This window comes from Rhinoraja longicauda, chromosome 11 (genome assembly GCF_053455715.1).
Source record: "Rhinoraja longicauda isolate Sanriku21f chromosome 11, sRhiLon1.1, whole genome shotgun sequence".
Lineage (NCBI taxonomy): Eukaryota > Metazoa > Chordata > Chondrichthyes > Rajiformes > Arhynchobatidae > Rhinoraja > Rhinoraja longicauda.
In genome coordinates, this window is record NC_135963.1 from 19465084 (window position 1) to 19488929 (window position 23846).

At 41.4% G+C, this 23846-nt stretch overlaps 1 protein-coding gene across 1 annotated transcript in view; it reads left to right on the forward strand.

Moving 5' to 3' along the window:
• The window catches only part of LOC144598354 (BTB/POZ domain-containing protein 19-like), a 105932-nt gene that overhangs the window by 42730 nt on the left and 39356 nt on the right, over positions 1 to 23846 (forward strand). The window contains exon 4 of the mRNA XM_078408415.1: positions 8184 to 8243. Within this exon, the coding sequence (XP_078264541.1) occupies positions 8184 to 8243 (60 nt within the window). The remainder of the gene's footprint in view (positions 1 to 8183; positions 8244 to 23846) is intronic.

Sequence of the window (23846 nt, forward strand, 5' to 3'; positions counted from 1 at the left end):
TCCATTTTTCAGGCTGACTAGTCTCGGCCCTTTGCCCCTCGGATGTGGAGTTCTTATTGCTGTATTGAACTCTTAATGGCTGTGCCCATCCAGCATCTGTAATCTTCTCCTTTGACATTACACAAAGAAATATTAAGGCAGATGACCCTTGGTCAAAGAGACAGGGTTTTAAGGAATGCATGAATGAAGATGAGGTTGCAAGTTGAAGAAGTACAGGAAGAAAATTTCAGAGCTTGTGGTATTAGCAGCTACAAATTCACCTGGCAATGGGCAAGTGTTTAATATGAAGGGCATGTAAGATGCTAGAGTTGAGCTGGAGGATGTTACACAACAATTTCCAAATTAAGGTAATACAGGTCAGATAAGCAAATAGACGTGCCTTCAAGGTAGGATAAGATTTAGTAAGCCTTTGGATTAGCTGAAGTTAAAAGAAGGTGCACTTTGCAAGTCTAACCATTTGGCTATTGATTTCATGTAGTTAAAACTTAACAAAGGCATTGGTTGCTATCTTTGCTATTTTACTCTAATGCACCAAAATTCTCATCCAATTTATTTCACTCCAACTCGCTTTCCATCTTTAAGATCATACTTAAATCCTAACTCTTTAACCAAGTTTTTGCTAATTTTGCTATTTTTCTTTATGACTGTGATGCTACCTTGGATTTTTCTTTCATTAAATGCGTTATATTTTGTCTATTTTAGGTGATTGCAATGTGTTTTCTCATCCAGTGCTATTCTGCTGATGGATGTGCATCCATCCCTATACTGAATTTACCTTAAAGTAAAATTTGTCCACAATATCATAAAACAATCACATTTTTCTCTGTTATCTAATATTTTTGTTGTTTTAATTAACAGTTTTAAGCACACAGATAAGGGGATCTTAAGTGTAGAAAGGAATTTCAGATGCTAGTTTAAACCAGCTAAGGGAATTTTAACTTATGTATACACATTGAAAGTCTGATTTGCCAATATTATACTTACTGAAGGAGAATAATTTATTTTCCAAGTTATCGTGTTCCAAGCGTAAATCTTTAAGTGTAAGTGTTTACAAGGGCGATATAGTGGCGTAGTGGTAGAGCTGCTGCTTCACAGCGCCAGAGATCTGGGTTTGATTCTGAAAAGGGGTGCTGTCTGTGCGAAGTTTGTACGTTCTGACAGTGTGGGCTCCCTCCGGCTGCTCCGGTTTCCTTCCATATTCGAAGACGTGCAGGTTTGTAGGTTAATTGGTTTCTCTAAATGCCCCAAGTGTGTCAGATGCGAAAGTGGGATAACATGGAACTAGTATATGGGTGGTTGATGGTCAGTGTGGACTCGGTGGGCCGATGGGGCTGTTTTCACACTGTATCTCTAACTGTTTTTGTTATATACATTATAGGAAGAATGAAATTATCTCTGGTTACTAAATTTAACTTAATTAAAGACTCATTGTGAAAGGAATGTAGCTGTTACTTCTTTTGGGTTGAAATTATGTCAATATGTGCGTAAGGCCCTATCGTAACTCTTCATCTTGATGCCCGAATACTTGCAAATTGCATGCTTGCTTTATATTGCTCAAATGACTGATTTTTATCTAAATGAGAGTAACCATAAAAGGACTATGTTTTACTGGAATTATGAATGCAGAAAATAACTTTTGGTTGCATTTTGCTTGTAATACTATATTTTGTGATATAGATTTTAAATGCCAGTGACTAACCAGTTCATTCTTGGGCAAAAAAATGTGTCAAGCTGCATTGTCAGTGTTTAGCCATGGTGTTACAGTTACTTTCTATAGATGCTGGTGGAAAAAACTTGTTTCAGATGTATCTCGGTACCTCTCGAGCTGCAGCTGTGCAATAGTATAGTAGTGTCCAACAGTACAGAAACAAGCTCTTTAGCCCACCATGTCCATGCTCGCCACCAATGTCTATCTATCGTGCTCACATTTACTTGGTCCGTATCCTTGGAAATGTTACTGCTCCATTTGCCACCAGACTGGTCAGCAATAGAATAGGTGGAATGAAAGCAGAAAATACTGTTAAGGCATTGCAGGTCAGACAGGAGCTATAGAAAGAAAAAAGGTCATGTTCACTCAGATAGATACAAAATGCTGGAGTAACTCAGCGGTTCAGGCAGCATCCCTGGAGAAAAAGAATAGGTGACGTTTCGGGTCAAGACCCTTCCTCTCAACCCAAAACGTCACCTATTCTTTTTCTCCAGAGATGCTGCCTGACCCGCTGAGTTACTCCAGCATTTTGTGTCTATTTTCGGTGTAAAACAGCATCTGCAGTTCCTTCCTACACTTAATGTTCACTCATACCTGGGAAGAAATGTAAAAATAGTTTGCTTTAAGTTGCAGAGAAGGTAGAAGGAGGGTTAGATAGGACACAGTGAATAGTGCAAGGCAGGGATTGCTGAAGGAATGTGCTGTCTGCTCATGTAGATTAACGGGGACACTTTGAAGGTGATAATGCTTCTTATCTATACGAAAAAAACTGCAGATGCTGGTTTAAATCGAAGGTAGTGACAAAATTTTGGAGTAACTCAGCGGGTCAGGCAGCATCTCAGGAGAGAAGGAATGGGTGACGTTTCGGGTCGAGACCCTTCTTCAGTCTGAAGAAGGGTCTCGACCTGAAACGTCACCCATTCCTTCTGACGCTTCTTGTTGCTAATAGTAGGGCAGTGGGCCTGCGCAGCAATCAGGCACTGCTGCAGAAGAGAAACTAAGTCAATATCGCAGAAGGATGACTTGCAGCCGAATGGACTAGTTCTGTTACAGATGGAGAAAGCACATTACCTGAAATCGGAGAATTCTATCTTGAGTCCAAAATGTTGTAATATGCAAAAGGACATAAAGTGTTGGAGTAACTCAGCAGCATCTCTGGAGAACATGGATCTATAATGTTTTGGGTCTCGACCTGAATCGTCACCCATCCGTATTCTCTAGAGATGCTGCTTGACCCACTGAGCTACTCCAGCACTTTATGTCCTTTTGTGTATTAACCAGCATGTGCAGTTCCTTGTTTCTACACTAGGGATGTAATGTGCCCAGACAGATAAAGCATTGAACCTCTAACTGTTAACATAACAACACTTTATTGTCACTCGGCACAACACCGAGCGAAATTTCAGCAGTCACACAAAATACAGCAAAAAGAAAAGAACACAGGACACCCGACCCCAACACAAACATCCATCACAGTGACTCCAAACACCCCCTCACTGTGATGGAGGCAACAAAACTTCCCCTCTCTTCCCCCCGCACCCACGGACAGGCAGCTCGACCCCTACCGAGGCAAACGACACGCACAGCCCCCGCAAGGGGATGGAAGGCCCCCCGGCCGAGCCGCCCCGGGCACCGAAACGTCCCGCGGCCACACCGGGCGATGTTAAGTCCAACGGCCGAGCCGCACCGGGCACTGAAACGTCCCGCGGCCGAACAGCGCTGACGATGTTAAGTCCAGCGGCCAAGCCGCACCGGGCACTGAAACGTCCCGCGGCCACACCGGGCGATGTTAAGTCCAGCGGCCAAGCCGCACCGGGCATTGAAACGTCCCGCGGCCGAGCCGCACCGGGCACCGAAACGTCCCGCGGCCACACCGGGCACTGAAACGTCCCGCGGCCACACCGGGCGATGTTAAGTCCAGCGGCCGAGCCGCACCGGGCACTGAAACGTCCCGCGGCCGAGCCGCACCGGGCACTGAAACGTCCCGCGGCCGCACCGGGCGATGTTAAGTCCAGCGGCCGAGCCGCACCGGGCACTGAAACGTCCCGCGGCCGAGCTGCGCCGGCAATGTTAAGGCCCGCAGCCGAGCCGCACCGGGCACTGAAACGTCCTGCAGCCGAGCTGCGCCGGCAATGTTAAGGCCCGCAGCCGAGCCGCACCGGGCACTGAAACGTCCCGCAGCCGAGCTGCGCCGGCAATGTTAAGGCCCGCAGCCGAGCCGCGCCCCGGGGAAGAGACCTAATAAAATAAAGGTTTCCCCCGCCCCACCCCCCCACCCCCCCACCCCACCCCACACCCCCACCACACACCCCCACCACACATACACAGCCAAAAACAGAAACAAAAACCATCCCAACACCGACACAAACAAGAAAAAAGAAAAAAAGACAACAGACTGCCAGAGAGCCGCAGCCGTTAGGCGCAGCCAACTCCTCCCAAGGAGTTGTGTGTCGGAAGGAACTGCAGATGCTGGTTTAAACCCAAGGTCGACACAAAAAGCTGGAGTAACTCAGCGGGACGGGCAGCATCTCTGGAGAGAAGGATGTTCCGGGTCAAGACCCTTCTTCAGACTAGTTAGGGAAAAGGGAAACGAGAGACATGGACGATGATGTCGAGAGATAAAGAACAATGAATGAAAGATATACAAAAAAGGAACAACGACAAAGGAAGCACGCCATTGTTAGCTGTTTGTTGGGTGAAAACGAGAAGCTGGTGCGACGGCTGGGGGAGGGACAGAGAGGGAGGGAATGCCAGGGTTACTTGAAGTTAGAGAAATTAATATTCATACCACTGAGCTGTAAACTGCACAAGCGAAATATGAGATGCTGTTCCTCCAATTTGCGTTTAGCCTCACTCTGATAATGGAGGAGACCCAGGCCAGAAAGGTCAATGTGGGAATGGAAAGGAGAATTAAAGTGTTTAGCAACCGGGAGATCAGGTAGGTCCAGGCGGACTGAGCGGACCTCCAGCTGTTGTTGGGCCGAGAAGGTCACAAACTGACAGGTCAGAGTTGAACAGGAAATTATGGGTAAAATAGGCAGGTTGCAGTTTAGAGCCGAAGTTTGATGCATGCACAAACTAATCAAATACAACTTCCTTTCAAGATCCTTGATAACATTTATACCAGATATATCTTTGGTATCTAAGTATACTGTGGTAAACAACTAATTTCTTCCGGAGAAAATCCTCTTGCCAAGAGTTTGACAATTAAAAATTGCTCTTTATATTTGTACTAAGACATTTAATTATTAAGACTGACATATTGTGAAAAAAAAGTGACATTTAAATGTATGTATTGTATGCAAATTTCTAAGAAAGCTTGTCAGCTGAAATTAATAGTGGGGGTAAAAAGAAGTTATTAAATTCTACAGCCTGTTCAAGCATATGCCAGTCCTCTGCTTTTAGTTCCTCAGCAATTTCTGTGATGTAGGCGAAGCAGCATTTTAGGTAGATTTACCACTGGGAGAGCAATCAGCTCACTTTGCCCATCCTGACCATTAAGTCTGATCCATACTAATCCCATTTATCAGCACTTGGTCCGTAATCTTCTGCACTTGGTGATTCATGTGTAAATAAGTACTTTTAAAGTGGGGAAATTATCTGCCGCCATCACCAATTCAGACGGTGTGTTCCAGATTTCAACCACACTCTATATTTGTAACTTAATATTGTGTTTTAACGTACAATTCTTGTTGTTTTAGTTTAGAAGTTGTCCAACTTGTTATAATTGTGTGGGCTGCCATGGAAATTTGAATTGTAAATTCAATGTACAAAGCCTGGAACAGGACTGCAGAATGAAATAATATTGGAGCAGGGAATGGAGTTGGGATGGGACTTACAATTAGATGAGTCTTAGAACCGTAGAGAAATACAGCACAGAAACAGGACTTTCGGCCCAAATACTCCATGCCACCTAAGCGAGTCCCATTTGCCTGCGTTTGGCCCATATCCTAAACCTTCCTATCCACGAACTTTCCAAATATCTTTAAAATCTTGTAATTGTACCCAACTCTACCATTTCATCTGGCAGCTCATTCCACATACCCATCACCCTCTGTGAAAAGCTTGTCCCTCAGGTCCCCTTTAAATCTTTCCCCTCGCACCTTAAACCTATGCCCCCTAGTTTTACCTCCCATATGATGGGTAAAAGGACTGACTATCCATCTTATGTTTGCCAGCAATCACCAGGCACTGGAACATGACATAACACCACACTCAGCGTCTGTGATTATAGAGTCATAGAGTCGTACAGCGTGGAAATAGGCCCTTCAGCTCAATTTTCCCATGTCGACCAACATGTCCCATCTACACCAGTCCCACCTGCTTGCGTTTGGCCCATATCCCTCTAAACCTATCCCATCCATGTACCAGTCTAATTAGTTCTTAAACGTTGCAATAGTATCTGCCTCAACTACCTCCTCCTCTGGCAGCTCGTTCCATGCACCCATCACAAAATTACTCTTCAGGTTCCTGTTAGATCTTTTCCTCCTCACCTTAAAGATATGTCCTCTGGTTCTTGATTCCCCTACTCTGGGCAAAAGATGCTGTGCATTCACCCAATCTATTCCTCTCATGATTTTGTACACCTCTATAAGATCACCCTTCATCCTTCTGCGCTCCAAGGAATAAAGTCCCAGCCTGCTCAACCTCTCCCTGTAGCTCAGGCCCTCGAGTCCTGGCAACATCCTTGTAAATCTTCTCTGCACCCTTTCCAGCTTGACAACATCTCTCCCATAACATGGTGCCCAAAACTGATCATTCGGCTTTTGAACTTATGGTTAATTAGTATTACAGTTATTACTTTATTGTATTTTGATTATTATATATTATTGCTGTATTATTGACTTCATGGGCCTGGTAAGCTGCAACAAGTAAGAATGTAAGAGTCTTGTTGACGGACCAATTAAACACTCTTGACTTTTTTGACCCTCATGATTTAATACACTTTTATAAAATCATCCTTCAGCCTTCTTCACTCCAAGGAGAGCAGTCTCAGCTAATCCATTCTCAAGCCCTCCAGTCATAAGGTCATAAGTGATAGGAGTAGAATGAGACCATTCGGCCCATCGTCTACTCCGCCATTCAATCATGACTGATCTACCCCTCCCTCCCAACCCCGTTCTCCTGCCTTCTCCCCATAACCTCTGACACCTGTACAAATCTTGGCAACATCCTTGTGAATGTTTTATACACCCTCTCCCCTTTATTCAAATCCTCCCAATGGTATGATAACCAGCCTGTGCACAGTATACCAAGTTTGTTTTGTATGTTTTGTACAGCTCTAACATGATGTTCCAACGCTTTTACTCAATGTTTGTTCAATGAAATTAAACATGCCATATGCCTTTACTTTAGTTTAGTTTAGAGATACAGTGCGGAAACAGGCCCTTTCGGCCCACCGGGTCTGCGCCGACCAGCGATCCCTGCATATTAACACTATCCTGCACCCACTAGGGACAATGTTTACATTTACCAAGCCAATTAACCTACAAACCTGTACATCTTTGGAGTGTAGGAGGAAGCCTTCTCCATGTACCCGGTCTAAATGCGTCGCCATTTTCAGGGGACAATATATACTTATACCCCGAGGACTCTTTTTTTTACAACATTCCTCAGGGCTCTGACATCGACTGAGCATGTCTTGCCCTGGTTTAACTTCACAAAATGCATTACTTCACATGTATCTGAGTTAAATTCAATCTGCTACTTGTTTGTCCATTTTCCCAGTGGATCTTTAAACTTCTTCAGTATCCATGACGCCACCGATTTTGCCATCATCCTCAAACTTACTAATCATCCCATCCACGATCTCGTCCAAACACAGTATAAATGACAAGCAGCAGGGGATCCTGCGCTGATCCCTGCGATACACCATTGGTCACAGGCCTCTAATCTGAAATTTATAAAACCTCCACTACCACCCTCTGACTCCTTCCACAAAGACAATTTTTCTATCCAACTAATTTGCTTTCTCTGGATCCTATGTCATTTAATCTACCTGTACATCTACTCTCCACTCTGTGAGCTTCATATGAACAAGGAATTTCATTGCACCATTGTGGAGGGGTTGGTATACGCTGGGCTGCAGTTGATAGTTGAAGATGGAGTGGATGTACTGAATTTGAATATCCAGAAGGTTTTTGATATGTTGTATCAAGGGTTCCTGCACAGGTGATTGTGGGTGCCAAGTAACATCTGGAGATAACATTGGTTGCTAGACAGAAAACAAAAAGTAGAAATATAAATGGATCATTTTCAAACTGGCAGGTTGTAATTAATCAGGTGCTATACAATGAGCGTTAGAATGTCAACAATTGTAAACGGTTTTGCTTAGAAACTTTTTTCAACAGTTCAATCTTGACATTTCTCCCTCTCACCAAAATATATTTTCCACTGCTGAAATGTTATTATTCTTAAATACTTTAATTTACATCATTGCATTATTTGCTGATTTAACATTGTGTTTGTTTTCCAGCTGTGCGTGGACTATATCAGCAGCACACTTACAGTAGAATCTGCCTGTGAAGCACTGCAAGTAAGTCCCAACCAGTTTTATCTTTATGCTTCCATTGATGTACATTTTCTTTGGTTGTTAAGAGATCGGAAATTCAATTCATATTTGCATTAGTCCACTACCTGGAAGTAATTGTACATGTTTACCTCTTGCATGCTCTTGTAAATTGTTTAGAGATTGATATAAATATGAATTAATTATTTTTTTAAAAACATTTTCACTTTAGATTTGATTTCTCGAATTTTGAAGCTTTTGTTGCCTTGTGATTGAACTGAATTTAAACCATCTTATTTCTTAAATTTAGTAGTCTAGACAATTTGAGTGAAAAAATGATTTATTTTTGCCTGGAACTATTTGGACTGGTTAGAGCACTAAATTAACACCTAGTTTCTAGTCCAAGCTAACCTACCGTGGTTTTGACAGTAAGAAACGCCCTGACATTTGCTGGGTATATGTGAAGCTTAATTAATCCATGCAATTTTCTTATGCATGGACCCTGGACTGTAACATTGAGTTAAAAGCTGCGTGTATGGAATACTGAGCATTTGATTAGGTGGCAAGAGCTGAACAACACCAAGTTGAGCACACACCAGATCAGGAAATATCGGATTTTATTTGAGTGTTTCTGTAAAGAATAGTAAGGATTTTCTTGGGTCCACAAGGAAGTCTCAGGGCTATTACAGGTCCACACGATCTCCTGCCCTGAATGCCTAATAACATAGAGTGTTAATCAGCTCATGGAAGTGACTGGTGGATTCCCACCATTCCAGGGCAATGAATCTTTGCCGTGATAAAAGATGTGCCCCCCCCCCCCACTCTCTCACCCACCTGTTCTTGACTGGATGTCAAAGTTGCCCCTACTGATTTAAAATCTTGTGAAAAAAAATATTTTTCTAACCCACTCTTCTTGTATTTGTCATTCATATCATAGTTGTACTTTATGCTCCAGTTCCTCTCATGGTTTTTCTTTACTTTGACATAGTTTTCTAAATAAGGAGCACATTAAAAAAAAATGTGTATGTAGATTTGGCAAAGAAATCTAGAGAGAAAATACTTGCAACTGTTCTAAATAGAGATCCCTCATTTTTGCAAAGTGCTAGTGCTGGTGATACCTAGTGTTGGTGATACCTAGCATTTGATTATATTCGTGATTGAAAATGTGACTTAGTTCATTGTAACTGTGAAGACGTAGTAATAGATTTATGGGGCTGAGAAGGAACTCAGTGGATGCTGTTAATGTGAATTTTTTGCAAGAATGATATTTCTGTTAATAGTATTCAAGGATATGTAGCATAATTGATAAAATGGAGATTAAATGTCTAAATGAATACGTTGAAAGCCTAGAGGGCTTCTCCTTTTGTCTTGCACTCTTGAGTGCAGTGTCTGTTCTTTTTAGGTGATGGATTGGAGGTCATTCTTGTTGGAAGTCGCAGTCGTGATGAGGACAATAGATTGATTGCCTCCCTAACTAGAAGTATATATTTAATGTAAACATAGATAGTGCACGGTGGTGCACGGTAGAGTTGCTGCCTTACAGCGCCTGAGACCTGGATTCCATCCTGACTACGGATGCTTGTCTGTAGGGAGTTTGTACGTTCTCCCCATGACCTGCATGGGTTTTCTCCAAGACCTTCGGTTTCCTCCCACACCCCAAAAACGTACAGGTTTGCAAGTTAATGGCTTGGTATAAATGTAAATTATCCCTAGTGTGCGTAGGACAGTTTTAGTGTGTGGGGATCGCTGGTCGGCGCGGACACGGTAGGCCGAAGGGCCTGTTTCCGCACTGTATCTCTAAACCAATCCAAACTAACGTAAATTTACAAAGCATGTGCATAGATAATGTGCAGATCATCATTGAATATCCTGCCCATAATCAAAGCTAGATCCAGATCAACTGTTGAGAGAATATGAAACTGCTCGAGGTGACCTTGCAATTTAACTTAAAACAAAATACTGTAAGTGCTGGAAGTCTGAAATGAAACAGAAAATGCTGGAAATCCCCAGCAGATCAGGTAACATATATAGAAAAGGAAGGAGAGACAATATTTATGGTCAAGTATTTTTTTTAACCTTGTAAGGTCCTCAACCTTATGTCAAGTTGAGTTTATTGTCACATGCATAACTCTGGTGAGGTGCAGTACAATGAAAATCTTGCTTGCAACAGCGTCACAGGCACATAGACTGACAGCACACAAAAACATAACGAAACATAACTTATACATAGATTTTTCATAAATTCTGCAAGGCAGTAAAAAGAAACAAAGACTGCAAAAAAACCCCAAGGGATTGAGTGCAAAACATGGTTAGAAAAATCAAGTCCTTATGAAATTAGTGCAAGTGTTGGTCCTTGGTGTTCCATAGCTGAAGTAGGATTAGGGCACCAATTGCCACTTTTGATTGTTGTAGTTGACATACGAAAGAAGAAGAAGCTATTCCCGAAGCTGGAGGTTTGCAATTCAGGCTTTTGTACCTCCTGCTCGGCAATAGCACCAAGGAGAGGGCCTTAACTGGATGGTGGGGATCCTTGATGACAGATGGTGTCTTCTTGACACAGTGTCTCCACATTGATGGTGGGAAAGGTTGTGTTCATGAGTCCATCACCCTCAGTAGCCTCTTGCGTTCCTGTGTGTTGGAATTACCGTACAAGGCCATGATGCAGCCGCCATGAGACATTCTAAAGTGCATCTGTACAAGTTTGTACCATCAAAAATAATAACTATGTTTCTCACTCCACACATAATGCCTGACTTTCTGAGTATTTGCAGCATTTTTCCGTTTTATTAGTGATATATCTGGTATATCCTCTGGCATTAAAGCAAGCATGACAAAATTCAAAGCAGCAACACTTATTTTGTGAAAAGCTGCCAGATAATGGAGGCATTGTTTGGGTCCAAGGCAGCCACGCACAAGACTTAGAAAGCCTTGATCAAATATACTATACCTAAATTAGGTCTCTTTATTAAGCAGTGAATCCTTGCATGCACAAAACGTCACATCCTCAATTCAGCAGATTCATTAAGTAACAAAATCTGATTATAATCTTAACTCCATATTCATGTCCAGCCAGGATAACCTTTCACCCCCTCTTGCTTATCTAGCATCTATCTATCTATGCCCTCAAACTATTCAAAGACTCTGCTTCCACTGCCCTTGAGGAAGAGAGTTCCAAAGACCCTTTGATATGCACCATATAATGGTTTGATTCATTCAGGCACCAAGCTGGAAAATAGAAACAGTTTTCCGACCAACTAGCTTATGATTCCTATCATGCATCGAATGTTGCGTTAAAGATGGCAATGCAGTAGCAAGACTTCTGAGACAAACAATTGCTGCCTTGACAGCCCTGGAGAACTGGTTCATTTCAGTGTGCTAATGACAAGAAACCTTATAGTTTTGTTGTATGCTTTAGAACTTTTGTCACCCAAAGGGATATTATCTTGCCCTGAAGGAAGAGGAAATAGTTAACGACCTGGTTGATGTGGAGAAGAGCATAGCGCAGCAGTGCAGCAAGACACGACAGCTGTATTTAATTCAATGTACAGCAGCAAACCAAGTCGTTTGGCCTGTTCCGGTAGATATGCTGCAATTGAGCATCCTCCTAAATTTTCCCACTTGAAGCATTTGTAGACCATGAGATTATTGTGATTAAATTATTTTAATTAACTAGAGGGACAAATTCAGGCATGATGGAATCCAGAGGAGGTTCCGGAGCACAGAGCCAAGATGGCAACAGTTCTCTAACAATCTGAACTACATTCGCTAGCACACTGCATCTCAATGGCCCCTGTGAATTGCCGCATAGGTGTTTGTCAGGGTGGAATGTAAATCCTCTCTCTGGCTCATCTTCTGCTTCATCTCACCCAGCCACCCCTCATTTGTACACCACATGGAAACCCCCCTCAAATTACATGTGGTCTACTGCACCTGGCATTCCCTGGCAGTCTCCCATGTGAGTACTAACCGGGCCTGAGCCTGCATAGCTTCCGAGATCAGATTAAGTCGGGCTAGTATGGCACGAATTACACGTGACGCCAGTCAATGAGTGATGACTGCAGGTGTAAGGTAAAGTGAAGGCTTGGACCATTTAGTGCTGCTCTGCGTCTCTCTTGCTGTTAAGGGTTAATTGAAGATTCTGGTGTTGGAATTTTTAAAAGTGACAGTAGTTAATGTTTTTTTTGTGTCAAAGAGCAGTGCCACAAAGCCTGTGCAGGAAAAAAAGGGAATGAGTAACAGCACCAGATGGTTGGCTTCCGAAAGCACCATCAGTTTCTCAGACAGCATATTTTGGCAGTGACAAAGGAAAGATGGTTTATAATCTTGGAGTAGCTATCGGGATTCAATGGCAGTCATACTTCATCTGCTCCCCACTCTTCCCCATGTCCACAGTCTCCTTCAGCTGCTCTGCATATTAATGATGTACGAAAGAACTGCAGATGCTGGTTTAAACCAAAGATAGACACACAATCCCCCCAGAACATTATCTATCTATCTCCCTCCACCCTGAACATTATCTATCTATCTCCCTCTCCACTGACTTCAGTGTGAAGAAGGCTCTTGACCCAAAACATCGCCCTTCTCTCCAGGGATGCTGCCTGTCCCGCTGAGTTACTCCAGCATTTTATGTCTATTTCTACATATGAATGAACTCTGATTGCTTGCTCCCAGACATAATGTGTCATACTGCAGTGCATTAGTGTTGGAGGAGTCTTCAACATATCCATTGCAGACAGAACTGTTTGCTGAGAGCAAGGGAGCTGCAGAGGTAGAGAGTTGCAGTCGGAGCCCAGGCAGTGAAGTGAAGTGTGCTGTCATGATTGGTGTAGCCAGTCTGGTTTTAGGTTTAGGTTTATTATTGTCACATACCAAGGCACAGTGAAAAGTATTGTTCTGCATGCTATCCAATCGGATCTGATAATACTATTCATAAATACAATCAAATCAAAGTCATGCCTTCTCCCCATAACCCCTGACACCCATACTAATCAAGAACCTATCCATCTCTGCCTTAAAAATATCCATTAACTTGGCCTCCACAGCCGTCTGTGCAAAGAATTCCACAGATTCACCACCCTCTGACTAAAGAAATTCCTTCTCATCTCCCTCCTAAAGGAACGTCCTTTAATTCTGAGGCTATGACCTCTAGTCCTAGACTCTCCCACTAGTGGAAACATCCTCTCCACATCCACTATCCAAGCCTTTCACTATTCGGTACGTTTCAATGCGGTCCCCCCTCATTCCAGCGAGAACAGGCCCAGTGCAACAAAGGCTCATCATAAGTTAATCCACTCATTCCTGGGATCATACTTGTAAACCTCCTCTGGACCCTCTCCAGGGCCAGCACATCCTTCCTCAGATATGGTGTCCAAAATTGCTCACAATACTCCAAATGAGGCCTGACCAGCGCCTTACAGTGCCTCAGCATTACATGCCTGTTTTTGTATTCTAGCCCTCTTAAGATAAATGCTAGCATTGTGTTTGCCTTCGTTACTACCGATTTGACTTGCAGATTTACTTTTTGGGAATCCTGCACCAGCACTCCCAAGTCCCTTTGTACCTCCGATTTCTAGATTCTCTCCCATTTAGAAAATAATCTACGCTTTATTCCTCCTACAATAATGCATGACTCCACACTTTGCTACACTATATTTCTTCTGCCACTTCTCTGTCCACTCTCCCAACCTGTGCAAGTCCTTCTGCGGAGTCCCTGCTTTCTCTGCACCACCTGCCCTTCCACCTATTTTCATATCATCCGCAAACTTAGCCACAAAGCCTCATCCAAATCAGTGGTCAAACTATAATTGAATTCCAATCAGTTATCCATGAAAAATACACCTTAATTGTCCTTACATTATTTATTTTTTAAAGTAAGAGCCAATTTTAATTGTTCAAGTATGCTTATTGAGATTTAATAATGTATTTGGAGGTGAAAGAAAAACTGAAGGGAAAGATTCCAAGTTAGCTATAAGCTTCAAATTTCAGCTGATCATAAATATTTAAGTATTGAGCAACTATTGTAGCCTTCCCGTTGCCAGAATAATTTGGGATGCGAATTATTTTGACGACTGCTGTACTTTTATACTCTAAAAGTGTGGAGAGAAAGTGGTCATGCTGTTTCTTTCTGACATGGAGTCAGATACTTAATACTGGTGGATAACCTTTGATGGTGGTGGGAGGTGCACTTAGAATTTGAAGTAAATTGTTTAAAAGCAAATTTACATATGACTTCTGCACAAAAAACGGTCATCACAACATTGAGGCTACAGTTGGTGTTGATATGAAAATTAATTTTTAATTGGGAATAATGAAGGGATTTAGAGATTAAAATTTAAAGAACTATTTTAACAAATGAGAAACAGTGATTGAAGGTCCTATTCCCAGTCTTTGTTTCTTCAACTTCATTTGGCTACTTAGATAGGCCACAATCGTTTCTTGGTCCCAGTGATTAGGTGAAGCTTCCCATTCTTTCGTTGCAAAGGCCTTTTGAAATTGCCCTTGTGGTGTTGGGTTAAAATTCCACAACTTTGGCATCACAGTTAAAGAAATTAAATGATTTTGCAATCAAAGATAGATTTTTCACCTGATTATGATGGGGTTTTGAGTTAACTTTCCAGTATATTCTTGAAAATATAACAAGGAATTTCATGTACAAATTGCAATCAGTGCATGTTGACATTCTGGAATATTTTGTGCTAGTTAAGACTGATCGTGAACCAAGAGCTACTCGTAAAACTAATCATATCTCCAGGATAAAGTAATCACTTTTGACACTTTCTTCCAGTTAATAGAAAATAGTGCTGGAGGAGGCCATTTGCCCTTCGAGCCAGCAATAAGTTAACATATTACCAAGAAATTTGCTTTTGGTGCACAAGGACAACATGAAAGTTTATTAGTTTTTGAGTTATCTTTTATTTTAATTTTGCCTAGAAACTGTCTACTTTCGTGTATTACTAGAAATGGAATCTAAAAATTTAAGGCATTACCAGTCATTTAAAGTTGAGTTATTCGTGGAATTAGCATTGTGATTAAAATGTTTTTTTGTCTGAAATGTTTTCAGCAGTAATATCCAAACAGTGAACATTACAGCTTAAAAACGTTAAAATATCAAGGTATTTTTTAAGCAAATTTAATTTAAAAAAAATTGTTTTAAACATTGTGGCATGTGTAAATGAAATTAATTATGAACTAGAGAAGAGAGATAGTCATCTTTAAAATATGCACTATTTTTGGCACATCTTACACCTGGATTATTAGTTAAACCAGAAATGGAAACTATGGCCTAATTGTCAAAGGCAGCTGTTAACAAAAGCACGGAAGAAATGGCTAAAATTAGTTTCAAACTGTATTAGTGACAGATTTTTAAATTAACATAAACCCGCAAGCATTGGTGTCATCTCAGCTGTCTGTATTTATACACACCCTTTATATTGCCAAGGTTCATTACCTTTCTCCCATATTTTGTTGTCAGAACCTTTTGCTTGAAACTGTGATAATAAAAGATAACGGGGGGGAAAAAAACCAGAAGATAGTAAATAATTAATTCTGCTGTGGTACTGCTTAAGCAAATGAGTTAAAATTATGCAAGAAGGGGATAAATATGCTTCCAGCCACAGACGGTGGATGGAAAACAAATGTGGTCAAAGTGGGTTGCTGATGCAAAGATTTTTATATGTGTGAGTCTTCTGCTGAGGTGAGGTCAATCTGACTGCAAAACAAATTACAAAACTGCTAAACATGATCGGAAAGTCTTCTGGTGCATGAGCCTAGATTTCCTACCCCGTTGGCAGTCTTGAAATGCTATCCACCCAAGTGACTGCTATTCTGTGCTGGAGGGACTCAGCAGGCCAGGCAGTATCTGTGCAGGGAAATGGACGGATAACCTTTCTTTGATTTTAGCTGTGAGACTTGCACGGCTAGCTTGGTTTTAGATTGTTATTGTCGGTGCTCTGATTGTACAATTGATTAGATATAAAAACGTAAGAAGTAGGATTAGACTATAGAGAGCACACATTTATTAAATTCATGGTTGATGCTTTCCCACCTGTTCGACATAATCCTTTACTTCCCCATAGTCCAAATATCAGCCTTGAAAGATTCAATGACTCAGCCTTCAGGACATTGTGGTATCTCACCTCAAAGACATTGTTTGCAGCAATACTCCAGCTTTCTGTGTCTATCTTCGGTTTAAACCAGCATCGGCAGTGTCTTCTTAAACATTTTGTCTGCTCCACTGCGAAATCTCCTCAAGGTATGTCTACTTTGAAGACGTTCTCCTCTGTCCGACGAGAGTTCTGCAACATCCTCTCTCGCTGCTCCCCCTCTGTGATTCCTCCGGCTCTGTCTATAATCTCTCGTTTCTCTTATCCCTAACCAGTCTGAAGAAGGCTCTCGACCCGAAACGTCACCCATTCCTTTTCATCAGAGATGCTGCCTGTCCCGCTGAGTTACTCCAGCTTTCTGTGTCCATCTTTGCAATATAGTACTTCTTTAGTACTGCAATGGAGCATCATGAAATACATTTTTGCTCCAAATTCTCGTGGGATTTAAACAAACAACTTTCAGATTCAGAGTAGAGAGCATTCCCGTCAACTCATACCTAAATGTCGCAAACACATTTGGGATAGGGTAGAATGCTAAATAAAAATAAATTAGTTCCTGTTGTAGCAGTCAATCGTGCCAAGCATTTTGATAAGTAGAACTTCATTTTCATGAATGGGCACATCAGAGAGTATACGGACATGGACTTTGCATGTACAACTGTGCTGTGGAAATGTTAAGATGAGTAAAATGATTTTCAATTAAACTTAATGTTGTGTTTTTGTATTTGCCACCCCCCCTCCCCCTCCCCATTATACACAGCCTGAAAATAGTGGATCAGCAATTTAACAAAAAAATAATGAGGATAAAATTACAAAATGGCTCCTGTACTCCATTGCCTGCAGTAATATAGTACTTCTTTAGTACTGTAATGGAGTATCTCAGATTGGCGACAGACAGAATATGCCTATTCATGCATGGTGGGGGGAAGAATTTATTATTTTGATTGATTCTTCTATTTTTAAATTTGTTTTGTGGTGGTGGGGAAAACCAATGCAATAGAATTTCTTTGTTGTTGGTACTTTTCTTATATCATTTTCCCTTTCCCTTGCTAGGTGCAGTAATTCTGATTGTCACACAATAACGATGAACGGATAGGGGGCTGTGGTTGAGTTAGACTTCGTGGTAATCGGCTTACCTCCCCGTTTCTTTAGTCACAGTGATGGCATTTACCTACATTTCAGTTTCATTCTTTATTCAACATCCCCCGCATGAATCACAGACAGCAGATGCAAAGAATAATTGTCTAGAAACGTAAAGGCATTGGTACATTTATGTTAAAGGAGTAGTTCACAATCGGCCCGTTACGTTTTTATTCAAAGACTCTCTCATATGGGGTGAAGCATTATTAGTTGCAGTCGTGTTCAATTTGTTAATACTGGAGGCAAATTTCATGCAGTTTGCATTGAGAGACGCATGTTCCTAGTCAGTCAAGAAAAATGAAAGCAGCATCTTGTGCTCTTCAAGCCTGCACTGAAAGGTGATCGGTCATTGGGTGGTTAGTTTGGAGACACACTCTCATTGACATCGGAGAGTCGGAACCTTCTGGTGAGATTGATACAATATTGGAAAGAACTCGAGGATCATTGATTCTAAAGGGTTTAATGTCTGAAAATATCTTCTTCCAATGGCAAAGGGCTCTTCAAAATGGGATGTCAGATACCATTCCATTGATTCTGTCTCAGTGAGTCAAACTGTCATGTCAGCCTTCATGCACCCTTGCTTGGGTTGCATTAACACGACTACATCATTAACATGATGCACGAACATCTCAGATCATTGGAAGCAGAGGACGAGGGGCAAGGTCAATGTCTATGAACTTGCACTTTCTGTGAGTAGATTTGATCTGTAGAGGATATTGATGTGATCACACCCAGTGTACCAATTACAGTAGTTTTGGTGTCCTTATTTTTCAATGAATCTACATGCACTGTGGGGAACCCAGGTCCAGAGACAGGGAAATAGAGAAATAGCATTAGGGTAATTAATGGAGCTGAAGGAGTACCAGTGTATGTGGACCTTTTGACAGATTCCCACTTAAGAATTGAATGTGCAAATTGAAACCACATGAGTCTGGGAACCATGGATTAAACCTTTAGAATTAATATTCCATGAGTTCTTTCCAATATTGTATCAACCTCAAGAGAAGATTCAGACTCTCAGATGTCTATGACAATGGATCTCCAAAAGCAATAACCCTTTGATAGATCACCTTTTGCATGCAAGGTTGAGGAGCACAAGATGTTGTTTTCATTTTTCTTGACTGATGGGGAACCCTTATCTCTCAAAACTGCATCCTGACCGGTTTAACAATTTTTTCTCCAAAAGGATGTTCCAATGAATGGAAGAGATGGAACAAGAGCTCACAGCCTGCGGGATTTGGGTGTGTCATTTAGAGTTAAGTGCAGGAGAAATTTCCTCACAGATTCAGACGTGGTGCACTTGGGGAATTCTCTACCCCAGAAGGCATTGGAAACCAAGTTTTTAAAGTCCTGCTTTAAATTCGTCAGTATCTATGATCTTCATGATCCCCTTTTCCTTTTCATAGTAACACCCACTTGTGGGAGCAGACATAGCCTTGGTTAAATATTTCATCTGAAATCCATCTCCTTCGGGACCCTCTCTCTGTGTGGCAGTGGAATGCAAGCCTGGAATTTGTGTTCACATCCCTGGAGCTGGTCTCGAGCCCACAACATTCTGACTCAGAGGTGAAAATCGCTACCACCTACACTAACATCACTAAGATATCAAATGTTGCAAAAAAACATATGACCTAATTTCTAATTGGCGACTCAAAGCAAAATGAGAGTTGACTGTCTTGCCACAAAGACAATAGTTTCATCACCTCATGTGTTTTCTTTGCCACACAGTGCTAAAGATCTATAATAAAAATTCAGTTGCAGATAATTTAGATCTATTTAAAAATACTATATTCTGACATACCAAAAAAAAAAAAAAGTTATTATTTTTTCTGAGAAAGCACTGAGCTCTTGGTGAATCCCTGTATTAGAAACTCACAAACATGAAATAGGGTTAGTTTGCACAACCCCTTGCTCTGTACACTATGAATGGCTCAATTGTAATGTATTACCCTTCCACTGACTGGTTAGCACGCAACAAATGCTTTCCACTGTACCTCGGTTCAAGTGATTCTAAACTGAACTGAACTGTTATCCCACAAGGTGAGAAGATGGCTGACAACTACAGACCAAACACAGCTAAAACTTGTGCCAACCACCAATCTCATTCCATTACAGCATGTAATGTTGGAAAAAAAATAACCCTGCCTAAAGAATTACTCATTCTCCTCCACATCCACTGCCCCGCCTCCAAGACGAACACCACAAAAATGATGAGGTTTTTAATACCATCATCAGGTTGTTGTTGTTGTCTAAATGATGCAGTCACTTATAAGACCCCATATGATGCATCTGTCTGTCTGTTCACCCACCTGTTATTCTAGGATGTTCCAAACACCTGAATGTTTCTTCTGCATTGAGTAGTCAAACAGTTTTATGTCATGTACAGTATCATGTTCCACTTTCCTGCATTGTCTCAGAGGAACAATGTCAAAACGGTTGTTGGATTTCTCTGTAAAGTAACCTGCACAACCAATGACTAAAGTGAGTGAGAAACGAGTAAAAGGACCCCCCCACCCCCCCCCCCCAAAAAAAAAGAAGGATAATCACAAACACGTCAGGTAACTTACTATAAGAATAAAGGAGACAAGCATCAGTACAGTGTACATGGATGTTGGGGAGAGGGGTGAGATCAAGAGCCTTATGAAGAAGACGTGAAAACTAGAAGGAGTTCAAAAATCAAAGCAATTCAGTACCTTTATTATACCACCTGCCCCTCAAATTATTCTGGTAAGTTTAGTTAAGCGTGGGCAAAAGATTATTGAAAAATGGTTAAATACCAACAGATGCGTGCCCAAACTGTTGCAATGAAGTAAAGCATCAACTGAGTATTACTGGGTGGAACATGCTGACTTCTCTGACAAACTTGTGGCAACCCCCCAAAGTAAGTTCAGGCTTCTTGTGTGAACATAGATGTCTTAAAACAAAGGGTTGGTCTTTGCTGGGGTTTTGTTGACTTACCCGTGTTGGACTCCACATCAAATCCAGCAGAGAAGCACAAACTCATTACAGTTTCTCAATACTGGAAAATCTGAACACTCAGCCCACACCATGTTAAAAGCTAGCGTAAGAACAGCAAATCTATTCATTTCAGGGGAAAGGAACAGCTGTGAAAGACCAGATTAATTATGAGGTGGTGTATATATTAATGAAATAATTTAATTTATCGAAACGATTAGTTTAAAAGTGTTATAATCCTTAATAAAGGCAGCTTTTAAAACTTACCGCTCTTTTCAAGAGAGTTTTGCATGTAATGTATTTTCCATTGCATTCAAGTCCTTAACAGTGAACTAAGCCTGGGAGCGTGGCCTACCTGGTGCTTAAAGTAGATTTCAGCTACATTGCGGGCAAGCTTTTTCTGACCCGTCCTCCCACCCCTATCACATCATTAAGTCCCAAAGGGCTCTGCTGTGCCACGGAGCCTTGCCATTTGAGGATCATTGTCATTGGTGGCTCCATGAATAGCAAGTTCATTCTAACTATGTAGGGTAACCATGCATAAATCACCGTATATAGTCGAACAACAACATTAACATGTCTATCCCTCTTTCTGCTATAAACTATTGCAAATGCTGCAAATGCTGTTTTGTTGGTGTATAATGTATGTGCATATTCATTTTTAGTATTTACTCCAATCATTGCCATATCAAATCAGTTTAAAGCATGCTCCAATCTACAGGACCTTCAAATAAACAAAGTATTGACCTGAGCAGCACTTTGGGTCACGTGATAGTCATTGTTGCAAGTATCATCAGTGTTAGCCACTGTGTTGGTGTCGACTCGGTGGGTCAAAGGGCCATGTTTCCACGCTGTATCTCTAAATTTTAAACATCAACTTGTAGGATGCATCACAAAGGCAAATCACTTTTTAAAAAGTCTCCAGCATATATGAATATATTTCAGAATGCTTCAGAAATATAGCATTATGTTTTTTTAATATAATAATGATATGGATGCCAAGTGGACAACAAGATGGATGGGAGAAAAAGTGCAGTCAAAGTAGAGTTCCTGAGGAGGATTTTAGTGTGGAAAGGGAATGCGTGGTTGAATAATATCTAAAGATATGGCATCAGGTGTTTGTCAGGGTGTTGACTGACGGTGGAGGATAGGGAATGCGGGAAAAAAATGAGAATGAAGTTGGAGGGCTGAACAGTACATTCAGGGACATAGAGATAAAGCAGGCTTGATGCTGGGAGATACTAGGGCAAGGCCAAAAAAGATATTCAAGATGAGACAAGATGAGAATTTTGAGTCCTGGCATGCCATGCAGGTCTGCAGGAGCAGTGAACTTGAGTGTGGATAGGGATGGTAAGAATGTGGATTAGGGCTTTGTTGTCAGTATGAAAAATAATGCAGAGGCAAGTGATTGTGGTGAAAGATTGAAGCCTTCGTGACAGATTGTAGGTGGGAAAGAAAGCTGAGCTCAGCGAAGATCAACCAAATTTCCACAATCTGTAGGTGTAGGTAAGTCTGAGTTGGCAGTTAGGATGACGATAATGTTGAGTTTGAAGATGTATAGGTGTTTGCAGAAGTCAAGGAGGATGGTTTCAGTTTGCTGACTAAAAGGGAGGAAGGTTTGACTCGTTCCGTTCTTAATGATAGAAGGATGGCGGAGACGATTGCAGTGAGGCAGCAAGTCCAGCTCATGTGGAAACATAAGTGATCTATAATGCAAATGAAGTGAAGGGGGCAAAGAGTTATTCCATTCTGAAACACCAGGAGAAACAATTTTGGATTGAATAACATCTGAGATCCATAAGGAACAAGGAAAAAGCTGTGCCAAAAGGATTGATAGGGCAGCGAAGATATTTAAAGATTGCTCAACTTTGTGAAGAGCACACAGATGCTAAAAAAGATAATACTCACATGGCACTATTATTAATTGACCTCTCCTTCGGTTGCTCTCTGTGGGGAGTATGCATGCTCCCTGTGGGACTGAGTCGTTTTCCCCTAGTTTCCTCCAGATGCTTGTTCCCAGACTGTATAGCACAAGAAAATAGGAGCAGGAGTAGGCCACATGGCCCTTCTAACTTACTCCACAACTTATTATGATCCTGGGTTGATTTACGCCAAGCCTCATCTCCTCTTCTGTGCCAGCTCCCCAGGGCCCTCTTTCCCCAATCTTTGATAAATGTATCTAGTTTGATTTTAAATACTTAGAATCGAGTATTTAACTTGATTTTAAGTCGAGTATCGACTTGAGCTAGTCTCGACAACCTCTGGGGCAGAGAATTCTAGATATTGACCATTCCCTGCATAAAGAAATTTCAATGTACCTCACTATGAAATGACCAGCCCCTTCAATCATTTTCTGGTTGTCTGGTTAAACATCCTATTCAAACGTCATACAAATTTTATAAACTAAAGATATAAATTGACTGACAGCTCTTGCTGCAGTTTTGTTAGTCCATATTGCCTCATTAAGTGAATTTACAATCTGATGACAAAATATTCTTTGAATTATATAGATCTCTATGAATATGACATCTAATTCTGAATTGATGAAAAATAGCCTTTTAAAATTTAGTTCCATTTGCAAGGGGAATAATCATTTTGAAAATCTCTGGATTGTTATCAGTGATATACTGACTTGTAGAATTTTGTGTTAGGAAATCATTTGAGTAATGTAAGTATTGAGAAAGATTTCAGGCTCCGTTTTTACTGTGGAACGTAGGTGTTGATGCTATTTATCGTTGTAATCACGGGAATTCCAGTCCGTATAAGTGGTGTCAGGTATTCCAAAACTGGTTGCACTGACGAATTTGGTTGGTGAACTAAAAATAACAGTGGAATCGGTGAGTAAGTCCAAAGTTGGGTTGACCAAATGATAAACGTTTCTGCAATAATTGCAAAATATATAGTTTAGCGTAGATTGGCCTGTTATATTTTTGTGCCTTATTGATGCAAACAATGTAAAATATCATGGATTTTCAACGGCCGATCTATTTTATGAAAGTTATATTTGAACATTGATATGCTTTTGTTTTTATGATCGTGAATTTATCGTTAGTAGGTGGTGCTTGCCAGTGTTTTACTTATTGAAAAAAAGAGTATGAACAACAATGATGTTTTTTTTTAATTTGAAATGCCATCCTGTGTCAAAATATTCTTTCACTACATAGTAAATGTATTGCTTTCACTGTATTGTTGCAGACCTCCCAACCCTTCCGAATTTGGCGGAAAGTCTCCGCTTTCTTATTTCATTTCCGCCATTCCGATTTCGCCTCACATTTTTCCGCAAAACACATGCCTCGCCCCGCCCCGCACTCGTCTCGCCGCTGGTCTCACCTCACCGCTGGCCCGGCCTCGCCTCGCTGCTGGCCCGGCCTCACCTCGCCGCGATACTCGCCTCGCCTCGCCTCGCCTCGCTGCTGGCCTGGCCTCACCTCGC